Below are 22500 nucleotides of genomic sequence, written 5' to 3' on the forward strand. Positions count from 1 at the left end.
ATTTCTTGAAAGGAGATAAATGCTAATTCTTATTAAACTACTTCAGTTTATTGGTAGGTGACCTACCTAAGTTTAAAACAGTAAATGTTGTAGTTGTTTTTTTAATGACAGGATCTGTTGAGCCGGTGTGATGTCAACAAGAGCCGCAGCCAGCGCCTGTCTGCCGTGGAGGGACTGCAGGAAATGACCCTGGATGCAGAGAGCTGCACAGCCTCCTTCTGGACAAAGCATTTCAGGACCCTCATGCCCAAACTGGCCAGTCTCTTCTGCGACCCGGAGCCAGTGGTGCGCCAGGGGGTTGTGCGGTTGTGTCGAACAGTGTTCCCCCTGGTGGGGGAGGCGGGCATCCAGATGGACATCTTCAGTGCACACCTGGTCTACGCCATGGGCCATGTTTCTGACGACATTCGCCGTGATGCTCTGGCCTTGTTTGACCTCCTGGTGGACAACTGCCCAGGGAAGCTGATGGATGCGTCTTGTCGACTGGTGCCGGCTTTGATCAATCAGATAAGTTCCTTTGTGGTACAGAGCAACCGGGTGGCTCACAGGACTCTGGCTGTCAACCCCCGCAGTAAACTGTCTTCGCAGAAGTGGCGGGCAGAAATGTTGCTTCGCTTGAAGAAGATATTGGAGGTGTATGTGAACAAACATAGGACAGACACCACTCGGCCACCAGAAAATGATGGTGAAGTGTACCATTTTGGAATTGATTATCCGGTGATCAGATTAGGCTGTTTTCCTCCCCGATGGAAAAGGCTTTGGACGCAGTGGCCTAAAAGTGTGCCGTAAGTGGTGTGTCAGTCTTGTTCAAAACTCGGAAGTGTTCACACTGTATGCATGTTTGTTAATAGTTTTGTTGGACACTTAGTTAATAGATATTTGGTATTTTGTCAGTTTAGTTCAGTACGTGAGTCGTGATCCATGTGAAGTGTTTATGAGGTGGTGGTCAGTGTTTGGATTATAAAAAAAATTATTTACGTATTTTATCTCCATCCCCTCCCTCTCTCTCTCGCTTGGTTTTTATTTTATTTTTATTTCTTATTCATGTGTTCGTTTTTTCCTTTTCATTTCATGTGAGAACTGTAAAATTATCCATATTTTAAATCTTGAACCAGCAGGTGCATCTTTTTTCACTTTCAGTCGGCGAATATCCTCATGTTCAGGTGTTGTTGCTGGTTGTGTGTGTGTGTGTGTGTGTGTGTGTGTGTGTGTGTGTGTGTGTGTGTGTGTGTGTGTGTGTGTGTGCATGTGTGTGTGTGTGTGTGTTTTGCTGTTAATATTTTTTGTAGCAGTAGCATTACTTTACTGCCCCATTTTACAGTCCATTTCATACAGGTTCACTGAGTATTCATCATTGTCTTTTATAGAGAACCAGGAATCACTTTGAATGGGAATGAAGGTAGAGTTATGTAATCAAACTGTCTTTAACTGTCCCTTACCAAGATTTACTGGAGTAGAGTGTACTGTAGAATCTGTGTTTTGAATTATAATCTTTTGAAACTTGTCATTTCACTGAGTGACACTGACAGGTAACACATTTCCTTGCAATTGCAGGCACACACAGTACATGACATGCATGTATTTATGCACGCACACGCACGCACACACACATGCATACACATGCCCACACACTAACACACACACACACACACACACACGTGCACACGCATGCACACAAGCATGCAGACACACACATATCAGCATACAAACAGACATGGACACACACACACACACACACACACACACACACACACACACACACACACACACACACAGAGCAGCAGCAGCACCACCTCTCTCCTCTTCCTGTCAGTCTCACCTATGTAACCTCTCCTTTCTCCAGACCCACACCCCCATCTCTGTTACAGTTTAGATCCACAGGAGTACAGCGCCTTGATGTGTGATTCGCAGCAGCTGTAGAAGTTGGTCCACAAACCCTGTCCTAACCCTAACCCTAGGACCAGAGGCTGATGAGCAGCCCTGAAAAGAACTCGCCAGGCCTCCCCACCAGACATGCTACCTCTTCCTGAGCACCCCCTGTACCCCAACCCTAACACAGCCCCATGTCTGTTACAGTTTGAATCAACAGGAGTACGACAACTTGACGCGTGATTCCAAGCAGCTGCAGAAGTTAGTCACTTCCCTTCTGCCGCTCATCAAAGAGTGCTGGCGGGAGGAGTTTGCTGCAGAAGACAGCCTGGGGCCATCTCACAGCCACAGCGCTGCTGATTCACGTATGTGCAGATGCTTTTTATGTTTTTTTAAGGGAGGCATTGTGGCAGAGTCGGTGTGTTATTGGACTTGAGATCCAGTGTTCACCAGTGGTCAGGGTTCAAGCCCCTGGTTCAGAATGGTGGTGTGTCTTTGGGAAAGGCCCTTTACTCAGATTTTCCTCACTCCACCCAGGTGTGAACAGGTACCTGACTGAAGTCGGGGAAGGTTAAAAGGCGGAAGTTGAGGACTGGGTTCTGCTTTTCTGTGCTAAGCCCTAGACACAGTGGATATGAATTCACTGCCTTCCTATGCCCAGCCCTAGACACAGTGGATATGAATTCACTGCCTGGATTGCCATACAAGGCTGTTGGATATTTGGCCTTCAAAGCATTTAAAAAATTTTTTTAGAACAATTGTTTCATTGAGGTTAAACTGAATGAGCTGGGAGTTTTTTGTTTGTTTTTGTTTTATAGATCCATGTGTGTCCAGACCACGTTCCATCATTAGTTTGTTCTGATCTCCCAAGTCAACAGCACAGACCGTTCGTGCATGTGTTGTAGTTGTTGGGGTGGGTTCTATCTTCGATACAGCGTTCTCCACAAGAGGGTAAGGAAGAACAAGAGGGGGAGGAAAAGGGAATGAACACCTCACACAAGGTCGTTTTACAGAGGTTCTCTATTCTGATCTTATCAATGCGTCAATGCGCGACAACGCGCGACAGTGCGCGACCTCTCATCATTTGACAACAGGCCAAACATTGAAACACTAGGACTCGTCCGGTCCAGCCGTTTCTCACGCTCTGGCTTACAGTTGCTGTGACGGGATCAGCTGAGCTATCCAGAACTGTACTCACTGACACTGAGGAGCGATGATCACAATAAAATCATATTCATAAGAAACACGCAATTGCTTCCCCTAGCATCACAAGCAACAACACGCAATTGCTTCCCCTAGCATCACAAGCACCAACACGCAATTGCTTCCCCTAGCATCACAAGCACCAACACGCAATTGCTTCCCCTAGCATCACAAGCAACAACACGCACGCGCAATCTCAACCACACATTCATTCAAAGTGCCACAAAAATAAATGCTATTACACATGGACCTGTTCAGCATAATCCATGTCAGCATTCAGAGGGTTATTGAAACAAAAACATACCCAGCATGTGCACCCCCATAAATAGAGTGTGGCATGCCCACTTGGCAGGGTAAAAACAATCTTGTATGTAAACGCCCACTTGTAGTTGTACATACATGTATGGATGTATTTATTATTACTGATAGTGGGAGATGCAGCCTACAAATGCAGAAGAGCACAAGGAAAAGAGGAAAGTGTATGTGTGTGCATGTGCGTATGTTTAGTTCAAAATCTTTATCACAACTGAATATGATTAAAATTGGGTGGGGTGTGTAGGGTGGTGGGCGGGGGGGAAGGGGCTGGAGACAATGGTGGAAGATATGATGAAGAATAATGCTTTTATAGATATGATCTACGAAGTACTGTGATTGCTCTGCATACATTGTGTGTGTGTGTGTGTGTGTGTGTGTGTGTGTGTGTGTGTGTGTTGATGTGCCTTCAGCTGCAGTGCTAGTGTTGTCTGAAATGACCAGTTATATGATTGGAATGTTCATTTGTAACAAAGATACTGGGCACCTTCAGGTTTCTTCCTCTTCTTCTCACTGTCAGTTCTCTACAAGGTGATTTAGACACGTACAAAATTCATTTTTTTCAGCACACACATACTCACTCATACAATGGGTGTGTACTGCGAAGAATGGGATTGCACAGGAGAGGGAGGAGAGGGGGGTAGGTGGTTGAAGAGAGAGAGAGAAAAAAAAAAGATAACAGGGGAGTGGTGGGGCATTCGATTAAGGGGACATCAGTCATACTACCAGTAAAAAAAGAAAAAGATACAAGAAGCTACCCACCACAGAGTGGCATAACGACCTCAGCGACTGATGTTCCACATTGCTGGGAATCATTACAAAACGCTTGCTCTATTCTTTTCTTCGTTATGCGTTACAAAATAGAAATACCCTTGCAAGTTAATTGTCACTGGGATTACTTAATGTGTTAAATGGTGTTATTCTTCTACAGTGACATGTCTGAAATATGCAAAATGGAACTGTTGATGATGATGATGATGATGATGATGTTTCAGTGAGAGAAAATATGACCTTCAATGCAAGGAAAAGATAAAGGAAAGCGATCTTGCTGTCAACAGATCGCCCCTTGACACAGGACTCTCTGCCAATGGTGAAGGCTGTGGTGGACCTGCTGTTCAGTTTTGTGGAGTGCTGGCGCTGTGTCTACTCCTACTGCCTTGCTCCTGGCCGATTTGACTGTGTAGGTGGTTGGCTTGACTGCACTCAGCCTCTGTGTGTGTGTGTGTGTGTGTGTGTGTGTGTGTGTTGTGCTGTGTGTGTGTGTGTGTGGGTGTGCAGGTGCGCGTGTGTGATTTTGTTTTTCATCATGTGTACATTAGGTTGGGGGATTTTCCATACAGTACCTACTTCCAGAGTGATATATTTCATATGCATAGTCTTTCAGATGCAACAATAAACCCAGGTCCAGTGTGCAGCATGCACCTAGTCCACGTAAAAGAACCCCCAGCGATAAAAGGATTGTCACTGGCAAAATTCTTTAGGAAAAATCACTTTGAAAAAATTTTGATAGTGAAACAAATATACTTGCAGACCAAAAAAAAAAATATGATGAAGGGTGGCACTACCCTCTGACAGTATGCTCTTTCCTGGGAGAGCAGCCTAGATTTCACTTAGAGAAATCTGCTGTGACAAGAAGAAACGATACAATTCACATATGTTCACTTGATTAACAAACTGCATTCTCCAAATACAAATGATTATTGTCACTCTTTCTGTCTTTATTGTGTTTTGATTTATCTTGATGTCACGCATGCACACACACGCACACGTGCACCTGCGCACTCTCATACCATCAGTACTGACATTCCAAGATGTTTTCAACATTCATATATAATGTGGTTGTTTGTTTTTTGGGGATATATCTTCCTCCTTTTTTTTTGTAAATAGTGTTATCTTCTACAATACAGCATCAATGATCAAGCCTTTCTTGTACACCAAAAAGACAAACCAAATTTACTGATAAAGTATTAGATTATTTAATATTAGATGTTGGAATTACCAGACCAAAAAAAAAAAAAAAAAAAAAAATGTGGCACTATATTGTGGCAATGCACTCTCCTCTGGGATGGGAGAGCAGACCGAATTTGACACAGAAAAATTTGTTGTGACAAAAAAAGTAGTGCAATAAAGGACAGTACAGTGCAGTGCAGTGCAGTGCAGCACTCTGGTTTCCACATTGCTCTGTCTTGTTTGCCGCATCTGTTTCTGCAGACCCCTGTATTCAAAATGTATTGACTGTTGATTTTGTGTGTGTGTGTGGAATTTATAATGCATCTGTATGATAGTATGTATTCATGTATTTTCTGTTCAACTGTTCCAAGATTTTTTTTTCTTCTCAATTTATTTTACCCTTTTGCCTTTTTTCTTTGCTTTCTATGATTGTTCACTTGATCAGTTGTGTATGCATGCGCAGGTTTCCATCAGAACTGAAATAGGATGAATTGATTATTTCGAAACAAAATGTTTTCTTTTCTTTTTAAAAAAAGTTTGTTTGTTTGATTTCATTTTACTTTGTAACTGAAACTTGTTATGATTCAGACCAGATGGTTCTCGTCGGAGTTTCTGCGTGAGTTACGAGAGATGCTGCTTCCTCACTTCCCTATCGTCGTCATGGAAAAGCCAGTGAAGGGCAGGAAAGGTCGGCAGTTGAAAGGTCAACAGCTGGAGACTCCATCAGAGGACGATCTGTCAGGCGAGCTGAGCCCATTGCAGGTGATTGTGTGTAGTGTGTCATCATGAGGCCTTGTGTGTAGTGTGTCATCATGAGACCTTGTGTGTAGTGTGTCATCGTCAGACCTTGTGTGTAGTGTGCCATTGTCAGACCATGTGTGTAGTGTGCTATTGTCAGACCATGTGTGTAGTGTGCTATTGTCAGACCATGTGTGTAGTGTGCCATTGTCAGACCATGTGTGTAGTGTGCCATTGTCAGACCATGTGTGTAGTGTGTCATTGTCAGACCTTGTATGTAGTATGTCATCATCAGACCTTGTGTGTAGTGTGTCATTGTCAGACCTTGTGTGTAGTGTGTCATCATCAGACCTTGTGTGTAATTTGTCTAGTGTGTCATCATCAGACCTTGTGTGTAGTGTCATCTTGTGTGTAGTGTGTCATCATCAGACCTTGTGTGTAGTGTCATCTTGTGTGTAGCGTGTCATCATCAGACCTTGTGTGTAGTGTGTCATCATCAGACCATGTGTGTAGCGTGTCATCGTCAGACCTTGTGTGTCATCAACAGACCTTTTGTATAGTGTGTCATCATCAGACCTTGTATGTGGTGGTGGTGGTGTGTCCATCGAGATCGATGATGACCATCGTTGTCATCCAGATGGGGGATGGGAGGAGGGTGGTGGTGGGGTGGGGGGAAGGATGTTCATGAGTCTATCTGTGAGTGCGCAGATGGCTGAATAGTCCAATCTGCGCACGAAATGTTCGCTGACAGTTGGGGCAGACAAAGACAGGCATATCATTGTCAGGGAGCTTGTTTGCCCGTGATTTTCTGGCCTGCCTCTTCTGAACAGCTGCAGCAGTCCTGTTGGCCTCGCACAACTTGGCGCCTTTGTGCACAGCAGCACGCCATTTGTTACGGTCCACTGCAGATTCCTCCCAGGAGTCAGGGTTGATATCAAACGCTTTCAGAGAGACTTTCAGAGTATCTGTGAAGCGCTTCTTCTGACCTCCGTGTGATCTCTTCCCTTGTTGCAGCTCGCCATAGAAGAGCCTTTTGGGCAGCCGATGGTCTGGCATGCACGCCACGTGTCCAGCCCAGCGAAGCTGGGACTGCATCAGGATGGTGAAGATGCTGGGAAGGGTGGTTTTTGCGAGCACCTCTGTGTCTGGGGTCCTGTCTTGCCACTTGATGTTCAGTAGCTTCCTTAGGCATGTTGTGTGGAAATGGTTCTTGGCATGTCGTTGGTACACTGTCCAAGTTTCGCAGGCGTACAGTAGTGTGGGGAGAACTACTGCTCTGTAGACCTTTAGCTTGGTCTCAAGACTAATGCCTCTTCTGTTCCAGACATTTGCATTGAGTCTACCAAAAGTTGCGCTTGCTCTTGCAGTCCTGACGTTCACTTCATCGTCGATGGTCGCATTTCTTGACAGTGTGCTGCCAAGGTATGTGAACCGCTCCACCGCACTGAGTCTCTGACCGTTGACTGTGATGTTGGGCTCAACGAAGGGTTTCCCTGGGGCTGGCTGATGGAGAACTTCAGTTTTCCTCGTGCTGATGGTAAGGCCGAAGTTCCTGCTGGCAGTGGCAAACTTGTCGACGCTGAGTTGCATGTCAGCTTCAGATCCAGCGTTGAGGGCACAATCATCAGCAAGCAAAAAGTCTCTGATGATGTCTGTCATGACCTTCGTTTTTGCTTGAATGCTTCTGAGGTTAAACAGCTTGCCATCTGTTCGGTACTTTAGGCCGATTCCAACATCGCCATCTCTGAAGGCATCAGTAAGCATTGCAGAGAACATGAGGCTGAACAGCGTTGGAGCTAGGACGCAGCCTTGCTTGACACCATTTGTGACAGCAAAAGGAGCAGATGTTTCGCCATTGTCCTGGACTCGAGCCTGCATGCCTTCATGGAATTGGCTGACCAAGGAAATAAATTTCCGAGGGCATCCGTACTTGGCCATGATCTTCCACAGTCCCTCTCTACTCACGGTGTCAAAGGCCTTAGTGAGGTCGACATAGGTGGAGAACAGATCAGCATTTTGCTCCTGACATTTCTCTTGCAGCTGCCTTGCAGCAAACACCATGTCGGTGGTTCCGCGCTCTTTCCGGAATCCACATTGGCTCTCAGGCAAATGACCTTGGTCAAGGTGTGCTGTGAGGCGGTTTAGAAGGATCCTGGCAAGTATCTTGCCTGCGATGGAGAGCAAGGAAATGCCCCGATGGTTATCACAGGCTTGCCGGTTCCCCTTTCGCTTGTACAAGTGAATGATAGATGCATCTTTGAAATCCTGGGGGATCGTCTCTTCTTTCCACATGAGTGAGTACAGCTGATGAAGCTTCTCAGTCAGCACAGTGCCTCCATCCTTGTAGACCTCTGCTGGTATGGAGTCTGAGCCAGGTGCTTTGCCACTGGATAGCAGACGGATTGCTTTCTGGGTCTCAAGAAGTGTTGGCGGATCGTCCAGTGCTTCGTTGGTGGGGACTTGTGGGAGACGGTCTATGGCTTCATCATTTATGGAGGAAGGGCGATTTAAGACACTGTTGAAGTGCTCAGCCCATCGTTCGAGAATGTTCTCCTTCTCGGTGATCAAGGTATTCCCATCTGCACTGAGGAGGGGGGATGATCCTGAGGATGTGGGGCCGTAGACTTCTTTTAAGGCATCATAGAACCTCTTCATATCGTGCCTGTCAGCATATCCCTGGATCTCATCAGCTTTGTCACTCAGCCACTTATCCTGCATCTGGCGTAACTTTTGCTGAACAGTCCTGCGGATGGCATTGTACGCATCCTTTTTTGATGTAGACTTTGGGTTGCTCAGGTGGGCTTGATGCAGACGGCGTTTCTCATCCAGAAGCTGCTTGATTTCATCACAGTTTTCATCAAACCAGTCTTTGTGCTTTCTGATCATGGGTCCCAGGGTCTCTGAAGCTGTACTATAGATCAGCTCACGCAGGGTCCTCCAGTCAGACTCCACATTCTGGTTGTTCAGAGAGGCGGATTCCAGACGATCTTCCAGCAGCTCCACAAAGGACTGTTTGATGGTGATGTTTTTCAGCTTAGCGATGTTGAGCCGTTTTGGAGCCTTCTGGCCTTGGGGGCGTCTCTTGGGCTGGATTCGAATATTCAGCTTCGAGACTACAAGGCGATGGTCTGTCCAACACTCGGCGCCGCACATGGTCTTTGTTACACGTACATCTTGCCTATCCCTTTTCCTGACGATGACATAATCGATGAGATGCCAATGCTTTGAGCGAGGGTGCATCCATGACGTTCTGTTACGGGTAGGGAGGCAGAAAACTGTGTTGGTTATCAGCAGTTCGTGCTCTGCACATGTCTGAAGCAAAAGCAATCCATTTGGGTTGCAGTGGCCCACACCGTGCTTTCCAATCACTCCATCCCAGGAGATGTAGTCAGAGCCAACTCTAGCATTGAAGTCCCCAAGAATGATGAGCTTGTCTGCTTTAGGGATGGCAGCAATGACAGAGTGAAGGTCCTCGTAGAACTTCGCCTTCACTTCATCCGGGTTGGTCATGGTTGGGGCGTAGGCACTGACAATGGTGAGGTGCTTCTGGCCAGATGCCAGTGGGAGTTTCATGGTCATAAGCCTATCGTTGACTCCCTTTGGGATTCCAGCTAGCTTGCTGACAAGTGCTGTTTTTACTGCAAAACCAACACCAGCCTCACGTCGCTCTTCGCTTCCTCGTCCACTCCAGAAGAAGGTGTAACCAGATCCCCGTTCACAGAGCTCGCCTTCGCCTGCAAGCCGAGTCTCACTCAAGGCTGCGATGTCAATATTGTATCTGGCGAGTTCGGATGCAACTAGTGCTGTTCTCCTTTGGGGTCTGTCCGCGTTATCTCTGTCCAGGAGAGTCCTTATGTTCCAAGCACCAATGGTGAGAGGAACGATCCTTGCTTTTTTCTTTTCTTTCTCTTTGTTTCGACCGCTGATGTAGGGTCCCCGCCAGCCGCGGTATGCTGGCCAGGGTGATATGGAGCAGGCAATTTTTAGGGCACCTTTTCTAGCCCCTTCCTCATGCCAGGGAGGTGAGCAGTGCATTCCTAAAGAGGGCTGCTCAGACGCTCAGACGGCTGCCGAGCTCCATCGCTGCTCCTGTCGACGAAGAACGACCCTATGGCCTGAGCCGCCTGCGTGCAGGTCTGCGGCTGCGACTGCCAGTGTACCCACACCTGTCGTTTCGTCGCTCGCCTGTCGCCACAGGACTTGGGGGTGATGAAATGATGAAGGATGAAAGGTCATTTTGGATGACTGATGACTTGCGCGATGAGTTTGTTTAAAGTGAAGAGGAGTTGTGCAACGTCGACCTCACTCTCTCGTCCGGGTCCATCAATTTCCAGTGGCAAGACTAAGTCGAGACGACTGGAGGATGAGCACGGATGCAGTGGATGACCAAGATATCCTTTCGGTGTCTCATCTTGCTCTCTGCACTCCACAGTGCGTTGCTGTAACCGCCTTCCTCTCCGTTGAACCGATAGGTTTCTTCCGCAGATTCTGCCGGATCCAGACTTCGCATGCATGGGTAGACACACCCCGGGGGCCAACTGCGTGTGGCATGCACACAGCACGGTGGAGCTAGATGGCCGTCGGTGGCTCTCCTGAGCCGACGCCCTTTTATGGATCTCCATAAGGGTGTCTAGCCACCCGCCTCACCAGTCCCAGAAGGGAGTGGTGGGAGTGCCGGTTTAGTCGTCGGCAACCCGACCCTGAACAGGTTGTACTGGATTACAGGTTACCAGTAGCAGATCTAATGACCTGACCTGACCTTGTATGTAGTGTGTCATTGTCCGACCTTTCTTAGAATTCTGTGATCGTGTGTAGGGTGTTGTCGTCAGACCAGCCTGAGAAATCACTGATAGTGTGTAATGTGTAGTCAAGCTGATCTTAGCATTTTGTGATTGTGTGTAGCGTGTTTTTATCAAACTGGTCTGAGAATTGTGTGTAATGTGTCGTCAGACATTGTGTGCAGTGTGTTGTTGTTGGACTATTGTGTGTAGTGAGTGGATTTTGATTTGATTTTGTGGCGCTTTGATTTGTCTCTGCACAAGATTCAACGCTTTATAAATACCATTATTATTATTATTTATGATTACAGGATCTTTAACGTGCGTATTAGATCTTCTGCGTGTGTATAAACACAGTGCGGGTTCAGGCACTTAGCAGGTCTGCACATCTGTTGACCTGCAAGATTGGCCACCAGGAACCCACCAGGCATCATGACTGGGATTCTTCTTCTTGTTCTTCTGCGTTCGTGGGCTGCAACTCCCACGTTCACTCGTATGCACACGAGTGGGCTTTTACGTGTATGACCGTTTTTACCTCGCCATGTAGGCAGCTATACTCCGTTTTCAGGGGTGTGCATGCTGGGTATGTTCTTGTTTCCATAACCCACCGAACGCTGACATGGATTACAGGATCTTTAATGTGCGTATTTGATCTTCTGCTTGCATATACACACAAAGGGGGTTCAGGCACTGGCAGGTCTGCACATATGTTGACCTGGGAGATCGTAAAAATCTCCACCCTTTACCCACCAGGCGCCATCACCTTGATTCGAACCCAGGACCCTCAGATTGACAGTCCAACGCTTTAACCACTTGGCTATTGCGCCCGTCACTGGGATTCAAACTCAGGACCCTTACATTGATTGTCAAATGCTTTAACTGATCAGCTGACGTGCCCGTCATTCAGGTGTCAGTGCTGAAGCTGAACTTGACGGTGAGTGAGATGTTGGCCAGCTTCCCCCCCAGCAAGGACTGGCCGCACTCATGGGTCGAGCCCCAAGAGTGGCAGGGGGAGGTCGTGGCCTTCCTGCTCAAGAACCTTAAACGCAGCATCAAAGTAGGCTTCCTCACACGGGTCGGCAAGATCCTGCACGAGGTCTTCTTCAACTATCCCTACACAGGTAAGTGATGATGATAAGCTAAGATTAGAAATTACATCATATGCAGCAAAGCAAACCTGAGAAAGTGGAAGGACATCTTCCATGACTTAAAAAAAATGCTGTAGAAACAGCACTAGTAAACTCCTGGAAAAGTCCTCGTGTCTTTAAAAGCTGTCAAGAATAATTTTGCTTTCAAGTTAGAAACTCCTAAACTTAACGGAGAGAGAGCAACAAAAAGAAAAAGAAAGTGTTAACATCTGTTCACTGCCCCCAAAATGCGATGAACTGATCGTGTTGGTTGTTTGTTGTACCATGTGCTGACAGTGTCAGAGTTAGATGTGTTGATAGTGCATTATTTTCAGTCCTTGAAGTTTACTTACGAAACCCCGGAAAAGTTGTTGATTTTTTTTTCTCAAAATCCTGTGTGAACCCTGTTTTTTAGGGGGTTTTTTTTGGTTTTATTTGTCAGATTCTCTACACTCAGTTCTTAGGTGGTTGAAACAGCTTTTTATTCATTTGAGGGCTGTACAGTTGTTCATAAAATTCTCTGCACTCAGCTCTTTGGTTTAAACAAATTTTTATTCACCTAAGGACAGTACAATCCTCTTATGATGTGTATATAGTATGTGTTCAAGATTTAATGTAACAAAGGAACATTAATGATACTAATGGAATTGGGGTGGGTGGGGGAAAACACACAATGATGAACAGGAGTAAAAAAAGAAATAAGCAAGCACACATTAAACAAGCAAAACAATAAGAAGAGAGACAAGATGAAACACCCTGATCATAACTCTAAATTTGGACCAAGCCACACTACATCAGATTCTTCTTCATCGTTCGTGGTCTGCAACTCCCACTTTCACTCGTATGTACACGAGTAGGCTTTATGTGTATTACCATTTTTACCCTGCCATGTAGGCAGCCATACTCCATTTTTGGGGGTGTGCATGCTGGGTATGTTCTTGTTTTTATAACCCACCAAATGCTGACATGGATTACAGGATCTTTAACGTGCGTATTTGATCTTCTGCTTGCATATACACTCCAGGGAGTTCAGGCACTAGCAGGTTTGCACATATGTTCACCTGTGAGATCCAAAAAATCTCCACCCTTTACCCACCAGGCGCCATTACCGAGATTCGAACCCGGGACCCTCAGGTTGAAAGTCCAACGCTTTAACTACTTGGCTATTGCGCCCGTCATGCATCAGATAAAAATAGCAAGAGAGACCAGCTCCTTCAAGTTTGCCCATAGAACTTACCTCTTTCCCAGACAGCTTTGCCCCCTCCTTTCCCTCCCCCTGGTCTACAGTTTGTTTGGGTTTTTGTTTGTTTGTTTTTGTTTTTTTGTTTTGCATTTTATGAGCATGTATTCACAAGTTTTGTCTTTCATTTATCTGGATCAGACTTTTCAGAGTGATATACAGTTTCCTTAGCTTTTTATGGACATTTATTCATAAGTTTTGTCTCTTATTTATCTGAATTCGAGCTATGCATGCGTGTGGGAATGACTGGTGTGCAAGTGCTTTAACTTGCCTGTGCACCAGATTCAGCACAATATGAATACTTACAATACTTTATTACCACCAAAGAGAAATCAGTTTGTGGTGTAAAACACATGAACAGTTCATCAGAATCACAGCATTCAGCAAGTACATATAAAAGGTATCAAATGCGTAAGTGTTGACTTTAAGGTAAAACATGTACAACCATCACAGTAATACGCATGAAGTAATCACAGGAGACTTTAAAAAAACCCACTTTAACAATGACTTAGAGTAAACAATAATTGCAGGCATATGTGTACAATAATCACAGTTAAAGACATGATATCTTAGAATTTTGACATGATAACTTCTTTTTTCCTTTCTTTTTTTTTTCCCTTTCCGTTGTGTGCCATAGACCAGTTGGGGCGACTGCTGGCCCGCATACAGAAACGTTTTGTCAGCGCACATCCCCTCTCCCAGGAGAAACTGGTGTTGCTGGAACTGTTGGATGAAATGTCCTTTGAAGTTGATGAGAAAAGCCCCTACAATGCTGGACTGGCCAGGATCTGTGACAGGTGGGTTTTTGTGTTGTCTTGTGTCTCCTTGTGGGCTAGAACTCACACACCCACTCGTTTGCATGAGGGGCTTTTACGCGTATGACCATTTACGCATCTGCCGCGTTGGCAGCCATGCTCCGTTTTTGTGGGAACCCTGTTGTTTATTTCAGTTTTATGCCTTCTTTGTATCTTTCCTTTCACTGTATTATGATGTATTTCCCTGTTTAGTTTTATGTTATTTAGTTATTATTATTATCATCACCATTATTATCTTTTTTTAGGTAAGGCTTCCAAGGCCAGGTTATACAAAGATCAGGCACCTGGTCCTTTGTATGGTGTTTTTTCAGTCGTTTTCAGTTGATGTATAGCATATATGGGCCTGTGTGCATGCTCAGACACCACCTTGAAACTGAAACTGAAACTGTTTTCTCAGCCACATCCGACACAGCCTGTTGGAGAGCTTCCTACAAGCACTGCCCATGCTGGTGCTGGAGCTGTGTGAGATGGAGGAGCCGGAGCGGGTGGAGCAGATAGCGGTGCGCACCCTCAAAGCCATGTGTCATCAGTACAGCCCCGTCCTGTCAGAGGCTGTTCGTCGTCACCTACCTCGACTGCTTGGTAATTGAACCAAGGTTATGGTGGTAGTGTGCGTGTGTGTGCATGCGTGTGTGTGTGTGTGTGAATGTGCATGCACACACAAGCACATACCTACACACACACACACACACACACACACACACACACACACACACACACACACACACACACACTCACACACACCACATGCACACACACACACACACACACACACACACACATGAACACACACACACACACACGCGCGTGCACACACACACACACACACACACACACACGCATGTATGCACTCACTCATGTGCACGCGCACATACACAAACATGCACACACACACCACATGCATGCGTACAAGCATGCCTAGACAAACACACACACACACACACACACACACACACACACACACACACACACACACACACAGAGAACAGAGACACACACACACACTGACTGACTACCAGTGCTATTTTTGCTTAACTCGTATGGAGATTTGCAGTCAAGAATGATAATACGCACCATTGAATACAGATACACCACCAAAAAAAAAAGTCCCAAAGAACCGGACCCTGAATGTATTGATTGTGTGAACCTGGATGTGTGATGTTTTGTTTAGTTAAGCCTCTTGGCCCTGTAAGCAATAAGCAGTGGGAGAGGACCCCACCCCCACACCCCCACCCCCAACACACACACACCACAGTTAACGCTCACCAGGTAACGGTCCAGGTAATGTCAGAACAAATTTCCCTCATTTTGTCATTGTATGTGGAATGCAAAAATTTTTTTTTTTTTTCCGAAAATACACAAATGTTTGCTGGCTTGCTATGAAGTGTGGATTTTATAGGAGGCAGGTCTGAGGTCTGCGTGGTGTGGTGGCCCGGTCATAACGGGTTTGCCAAGGAGGCAAGAGAACCTGAGTGTACAGGATTGGGGATTGGGGGTTGAATCCCACACACTTGCAAGAATTCTCTCCTCCTTCACTAGTCATTTGGTTGAGACGATAAACCAAAGTCCTGCTTGTAGCATGCACTTAACACACGTAAAAGAGCCCATGGTAACAAAAGTTGTCCCTGCCTGTATGTCACAGTACAATCCCTTTCAATAAAAATGTGTGTATGTGCGTGACTGAAGAGTGCACAATGCAAGAATTGAACGATTAACGCCTAAAGATGGTTAGAGAAGATAGATGCTATTTAAGTGTCGGTATTATCAATCCATATATCTACCCTTTCCAGACGACAGGACAGGTGTCTTTGCCAAGCTGCCCAAGAGCTGCCATGAGAACATGTATCTGGCTCATAAGAGGGCCTATCACTACATCACCTATCCCAAGTCCATCTTGAAGCAGTTGGAGTTGATAATTCGCCATCCTAACGTTGAGAACGCTCTCTGCTACCAGATATGCATGAGTGTGAATCATACGTAAGTTGATTAATTTCACCTGGCTGAGTCTTTATTATCAAGTGAATCCTTATTTCAGAATTCTCGTCTTTTCTCACATCAGAAAACACCCCACCCCACCCCATTTTTTTAGAATTCATCATCATGTGTGTATTTTTTTTGGTTTGGTGACAGAATCTGGTTTTTTTCAATTTTCTTGGAGTTGGAAATTCTGTTGTTTACCCATTTTCCTTTTTTTTTTTTTTTTTGTTACAGTATTTTTGTTTGTCTTTGGGTTTTTTGTTTTGTTTTTTGTGTGCTGTCCTATCACCTGCCCTGTTTCATTGGTATTACTCCCTCACGGCTTATTCCGTCTTCCCCCATGCACGGCCACACTCGGGTTCATCTGTCACAGTCACAGCATTGGCAGTCCACAGAGAACTGTCCATGTTAGGCCACATGTCACAGGAGACCCTGCACTGGTGGTGTTCAGCAGTGCCTGCTCTGATTTAACGTACTTAAGACACCACCTACTAAACCTCTTACTGACGACAATAATATTAGGCATAGCCGCAGAGCCAGACTAAGTGAGTGGAGTGCCACCATGTCCCTCCATTGACAGTCCCCCATGAATCTGCTGACACTGAAGACACTGACAGGACTCACCTGAAGCATGGAAGTGAAGGAGCAGGATGACAGTGATGATGATAACGATGCTGCTATGGAGGTCTGTTTAGTTTTGGGACTATGTGGCAAGGCTGTACTCTACACTTCCTGTCATAATGATATCCCGGCGTTAACCAGGTCCAAGAGATCAGACTCTTTCAGTGTTTGTCTGGAAATTAGAGCAACACACTCAAAGACGCATCTGTAAAGTGGATGATACTCAAATGTGTGGTGCCAGTCTTCCCATTTAAGCCTAAAGCCTCTTCAGCTCTGGGTAGAAGCTGGCCGCAGGCCCAAAAACCCACCTTTGCTGGGATTCGAACCCATGTCCTTTGAGCTGTCAATCCGTGATGCTGACCACTTCTCCACACTGGCTGTTCTTGTTTTGTTTCTTTGTTCTTTTTAACTGGCAGGGAAAGCCCCAAAATGAAGCAGAAGCACAAGATGGATACATGTGACAATAGGGTTGGGGCCAAGGGGTTCAGAGTCCATTTCTGTTCAAGGGTCAGACACACACCAGAGGGCAGTGTGGAAAGCCCCCTTTCCATGCAACTACCATATGGATCGTACATCTATCTGCACCACCTTCCCTCTCAGGAACGATGTCCCAACCTTCATCTCAGTTTTTCTCACTATCTTTTCCAGTCACCCCTATCCATCCTCTTGAACACACAATTTCATTGCCTGACACATTCACACACACACACACACACACACACACACTCTCTCTCTCTCTCTCTCTCTTTCTCTCTCTCTCTCTTTCTCTTTTTCTCTGTCAGTGTGTGTATGCATGTGTGTGCACGGATGTGGGTGTGTGTGGAGGACCGGGGGGTGTTTTCTTCATTATGTATACAGTTCTGCATGAAAACCTTTTCCTTTCATTTATGTGTGTACTATTTGTAATTGATGTAGATTAGCAAGGACAGATTGGAAGAATAGGCAATGCCTAAAATCTTAATCCTTGAATAAAAACGTTTTGAGATCTGAGTTCTGAGTTCTCTCTCTCTCCCTTGCACACACACACACACACACACATACACCTTCAGCTAATCAGAGTTGATGATAAATCGTGCCACATATGTCACTTATGACATTATTAGCATATTGAAAATGCCTTTAGATTCTCTTTCATTCACATTTTTCTCCAGCTTCATGGGGTGTTGTCCCAGAGCTCAGCCAGAGGACTGTGTGGCCCATGGACACTTGCCTTTCAGCTTGTTTTGGGGTTTGCTTTTCTCTTGGCTGCTCCATCATCTGCACTGGTTCAGTGGCATTACTCCCACACCACTTATTTCAAGTCCTCCAAACACAGCCACGCAGAGATCATCCGTTGAAATCCCGACGGAAGTATGGATGTTAGATTACCAGGAGGCCTCACGCCAGAGGAGACCCTGCAGTGCTGCTGAGTCACTTTGGTGGTGATTGGTAGTGCCTGTTGTGATTTAAAGAACCTATGACACCACCTCCTGAGCCCCCTACTGACGACAACAATCACTTAGTTGTGGAGCCAGACTGAGTGAGTGTCCAGCCCTCCACACTTTCCCCCACCACCACCACCCCCAAGTGGAGATCGTCACCATGTCCACCAATTACTCCCACATGTATCTGCTGACGCCTAACAGTTTAACAGGACTCAAAACAAGCAAGGATGTGGAAGGGGATTTTTTAAATTTTATTTCACATGTTGTACCTGTGTGTGTAAAATGTTGGATTTGGTTCTCTTTTTATTTCATTTGTTTTTTTTTTTGTTTTTTTTCTCTTGTTAGTTTTTGATCGCAAATTATTGAAAGAACGGAAACATTTTACAAGCATTGTTAATCAAAGAGAAATAACTCCCAACAAATTATAGTTGAAGTTTATTTAAACAAGACTGGAAATGCCATTTTGATGTTTCCAACAAAGAGGCCTACTTGTATTGGGTTATGAGTGTGATTGGTTGCATTTACTTTTAGAATTTCAAACTCAATGCTTTATACATTTTGCATGTCATTGCACGTGGGTGTTGGTATGCCCGTGGACTCTACTGTTTCTCCAGATTGAAAAGATGTCTTCCTCTTTAAAAGAGAAAAGAAAAGAAAAAAAAAAACGAGGCACATTTTGTTGTTGTCAGCAGGTACGACACCCAGATGAGCCGAGCAAGGGGGACAGACATGGCTCTCATGCAGGCACTGGAGGACTGCAGGACGGACTACCTCAGCTTCCATTTCAGTGTGGTGGTTGGTAAGTTCTTGTCATTGTTTCTCCTCCTTCTCCTTCTTTTCCTTCTTCTCCTTCTTCTCCTTCTTCTGTTACATTCATTCTTATGTACTTATGGACTGTGCATGCTGGGTATGTTGCTTCCACAACCCGCCAAATGCTGACATGGATTACAGTATTCTTAACGTACATATTTGATCTCTGGCAAAATTCTGTGGAAACGATCCACTTAGACAGCAAAAATAGATATGCCAACAGACAGAGAAAAAAAAGATATCAGGTAAGGTGTGTCTGGTCACAAATGAACTGCTGTGTGTGGTGAGTCAGATCTTGAATGTAATGTGATGTGTGGTGTGTCAAATAGTGAATGCATGTGTAATGTGTCAGATCATGAATGAATTGTCATGTGTAATGTGTCAGACCATGAATGAATTAACATGTGTGATCAGGCAGATCATGAACTTCCATGTATGGTGAGTCAGATCATGAATGAACTTCCATGTGTGGTGAGTCAGATCATGAATGAACTTCCATGTGTGGTGTGTCAGATCATGAATGAACTTCCATGTGTGGTGAGTCAGATCATGAATGAACTTCCATGTGTTGTGAGTCAGATCGTTGAATGAACTACCATGTGTTGTGAGTCAGATCGTTGAATGAACTACCATGTGTGGTGAGTCAGATCATGAATGAACTTCCATGTGTTGTGAGTCAGATCAATAATAAGCTTCCATGTGTGGTGAGTCAGATCATGAATGAACTACCATGTGTGGTGTGTCAGATCATGAATGAACTACCATGTGTGGTGTGTCAGATCAATAATAAGCTGTCATGTGTGTTGTATCAGATCATGAATGAACTACCATGTGTGGTGAGTCAGATCATGAATGAACTACCATGTGTTGTGAGTCAGATCGTTGAATGAACTGTCATGTGTCTTGTGTGGAATCATGAATGAACTTTCACGATGTGTCAGATTACACATGGACTGTGTCAGGTCATGAATGAAGTGTGGTTTGTAACGCATGTCATGGAAGGTCACTCGCTGGCCGAGCTGGAGGCGATGGACACAGCAAACACAGCGGAGACAGGACTGATGCGTGTGCTGTGGACCTGCTCCATGGAGCAGTTTGCCAAACATCTCCGTGTCGTCAAGGGGGTGCGTCGTCGGTGCACAGTGTCAAAAACACTCTGGGTTTTTTTTGTTTTTTTTTTTATTGACAAAATTGTAGCTACTACTACGATGTATACTACTGCTGTTACCACTATGTGTACTACTAGTACATTTATGTAGTGCTTTCAAACCTCTCAAAGCATTTTGCAGTATCACAACAGTCTGACACAAAGAATGCTTAAACACACATGCACTTTCACATGCACGCACACACACACACACACACACACTCACACAAACGTGCAGGTATGCATACATGCACAGCCACACACACATTTATGCATGCATGCACACACACACATACACACACACACACGCACCCACAACCACACACACACATGCCCACACACACAACCACACACACACACACACACACACACACACACACACACACACACACAACCACACACACATTCACGTTTGCGTACACACACACATGCACACACCCACAACCACACACACATGCACTCACACACACACACACACACACACACACACACACACACACACACACACACACACACACACAACCACACACACATTCACGTTTGCGTACACACACACATGCACACACCCACAACCACACACACATGCACTCACACACACACACACACACACACACACACACACACACACACACACACACATGTGGAAGAAATAGTTGTGGATCCATAGAATACAGACATGGATTGGAATACCTTAATCATGCAGAGAATGCTTGCAAAAGGAATGTTTTTAGACTTGTTTCAAAGAACGTGAGTGGGGGACTGTGATGGAATGAAAAAGGCACAAGATGTGGAAACTGTGAAAACAGAAGTGCAACAAATGTCACAGTCTTTTTTTAATGCAGATTCAGAAACTAGAAGGTAAAATCTTTGACTGTGAGACGAGAAATCTTCTTCTTCTTCTGTATTCACTCGTATGTGCACGAGTGGGCTTTTACGTGTATGACCGTTTTTACCCCGCCATGTAGGCAGCCATACTCCGTTTTTGGGGGTGTGCATGCTGGGTATGTTCTTGTTTCCATAACCCACCGAACGCTGACATGGATTACAGGATCTTTAACGTGCGTATTTGATCTTCTGCTTGCATATACACACAAAGGGGGTTCAGGCACTAGCAGGTCTGCACATATGTTGACCTGGGAGATCGTAAAAATCTCCACCCTTTACCCACCAGGCGCCGTCACCAAGAGGTGGGCCTGACAATGGCAGTCCTAATCTGTGGCCAGTGAGACGCTGCAGACTCAAAGAATAGGATGAATGGAGTGGTGGCATAGTGGTAACACTAGAGAGTGTTAGGACACAGGATTGAATCCCATACTTGCCAGAATTTTCTTTTCTTCCACTAGACCTTGAGTATTGGCGTGCATGCTATTTGTTTGGATGTGACAATGATCCAAGGTCCCATGTACAGTATGCACTTAGCACACGTAAAAGGACCCATGACAAGAAAAGCACTGTCCCTGACAAAATTCTGTAAAAACAACTCCACTTTAATTGGAAAACAGATAAACTTGCAGACAGAAAAAAGAAGGAAAAAAAGATGCTGCTGTACTGTAGTGATTCTCCCGTGGGAGAGCAGCTGGAATTTCACACAGAGAAATCTGTTGCCAAAAAAAGGAATACAATTGTTTGGATTGTTAATGGTGACTTGTAACTCATCTGTGTTTAATGTTTTGATAATAATGATAATGAGACTCATCTTGGTAGAAGGCAGTTGATGGACCCAGAGAAAAGTTCTCAGAAGAATGGTACCAGTGTATGGAAAAAAAGTTGATAACCTGTAGGTCAAAGGAATGTTTATTTATTGGTTGTGCATGTTTCATAGTCCCCCCCCCCCCCTCCCCTTACCACCTCCCCCTTTTCCCATAAAGCTGTGCCCCTGAACTGAGTGCGATGCTGATTGTGTTTTTCAGAATTTCAACATTTTCGACTCCTACCTCCGGACAAACCAGCCGGACATGTCAATAATTGGCGTTTATGCCATGGATGTCATGGGGGATGTTTGGAATGTGAAAATCCTGGTCAGTATTTGCCACACTTGTTGGATAGTTGTATTGGAATTTATATTTTTATTTGTGTATTTGCTTACAGTTACTGTAGGATTTCCACTTCCTGGAGTAAATTTGTGCCGTTTTGCATCACCTTTGATCTCCATGAACATAGCTGATGATGATAATACAAATCAGTGAAGACTTTATGCTGTGATGAAGAGAAGGCAGAATCGGCGTGAGCGTTGTCTAAAGCTGAGCGACAGGCTCAGAATTACAAGAACCGGTTTTACCACACGTGTAAAATGCGATGTGGTGTTACTGATAGTTTTGGTTTGTTCCAGATTATTTGGAGGATGTTGTACTGATTGTCAGATGGGCGTGTCTGCCTGAGTGCGTGTGTTGATGAAAGCAGTGTGTGTGTCTGTGGGCAGGCGTGTCTGCTTGAGACAGTGCTTGTGTGTTGACGAAAGCAGTGTGTGTGACTGTTGACAGGCGTGTCTG

General features: G+C 45.2%; 1 protein-coding gene across 1 annotated transcript in view; it reads left to right on the forward strand.

Annotated features, from left to right (window-relative positions):
- Positions 1-22500, forward strand: part of LOC143276712 (testis-expressed protein 10 homolog) — a 49836-nt gene that overhangs the window by 3249 nt on the left and 24087 nt on the right. Inside the window, exons 3-13 of the mRNA XM_076581361.1 lie at positions 112-785; positions 2077-2234; positions 4443-4564; positions 5923-6096; positions 11758-11971; positions 13855-14014; positions 14430-14614; positions 15823-16009; positions 18747-18853; positions 19867-19988; positions 21922-22029. Coding sequence (XP_076437476.1) covers positions 112-785; positions 2077-2234; positions 4443-4564; positions 5923-6096; positions 11758-11971; positions 13855-14014; positions 14430-14614; positions 15823-16009; positions 18747-18853; positions 19867-19988; positions 21922-22029 — 2211 coding nt within the window. The remainder of the gene's footprint in view (positions 1-111; positions 786-2076; positions 2235-4442; positions 4565-5922; positions 6097-11757; positions 11972-13854; positions 14015-14429; positions 14615-15822; positions 16010-18746; positions 18854-19866; positions 19989-21921; positions 22030-22500) is intronic.

This window comes from Babylonia areolata, chromosome 2, assembly GCF_041734735.1.
Source record: "Babylonia areolata isolate BAREFJ2019XMU chromosome 2, ASM4173473v1, whole genome shotgun sequence".
In the NCBI taxonomy this organism is placed as follows: domain Eukaryota; kingdom Metazoa; phylum Mollusca; class Gastropoda; order Neogastropoda; family Buccinidae; genus Babylonia; species Babylonia areolata.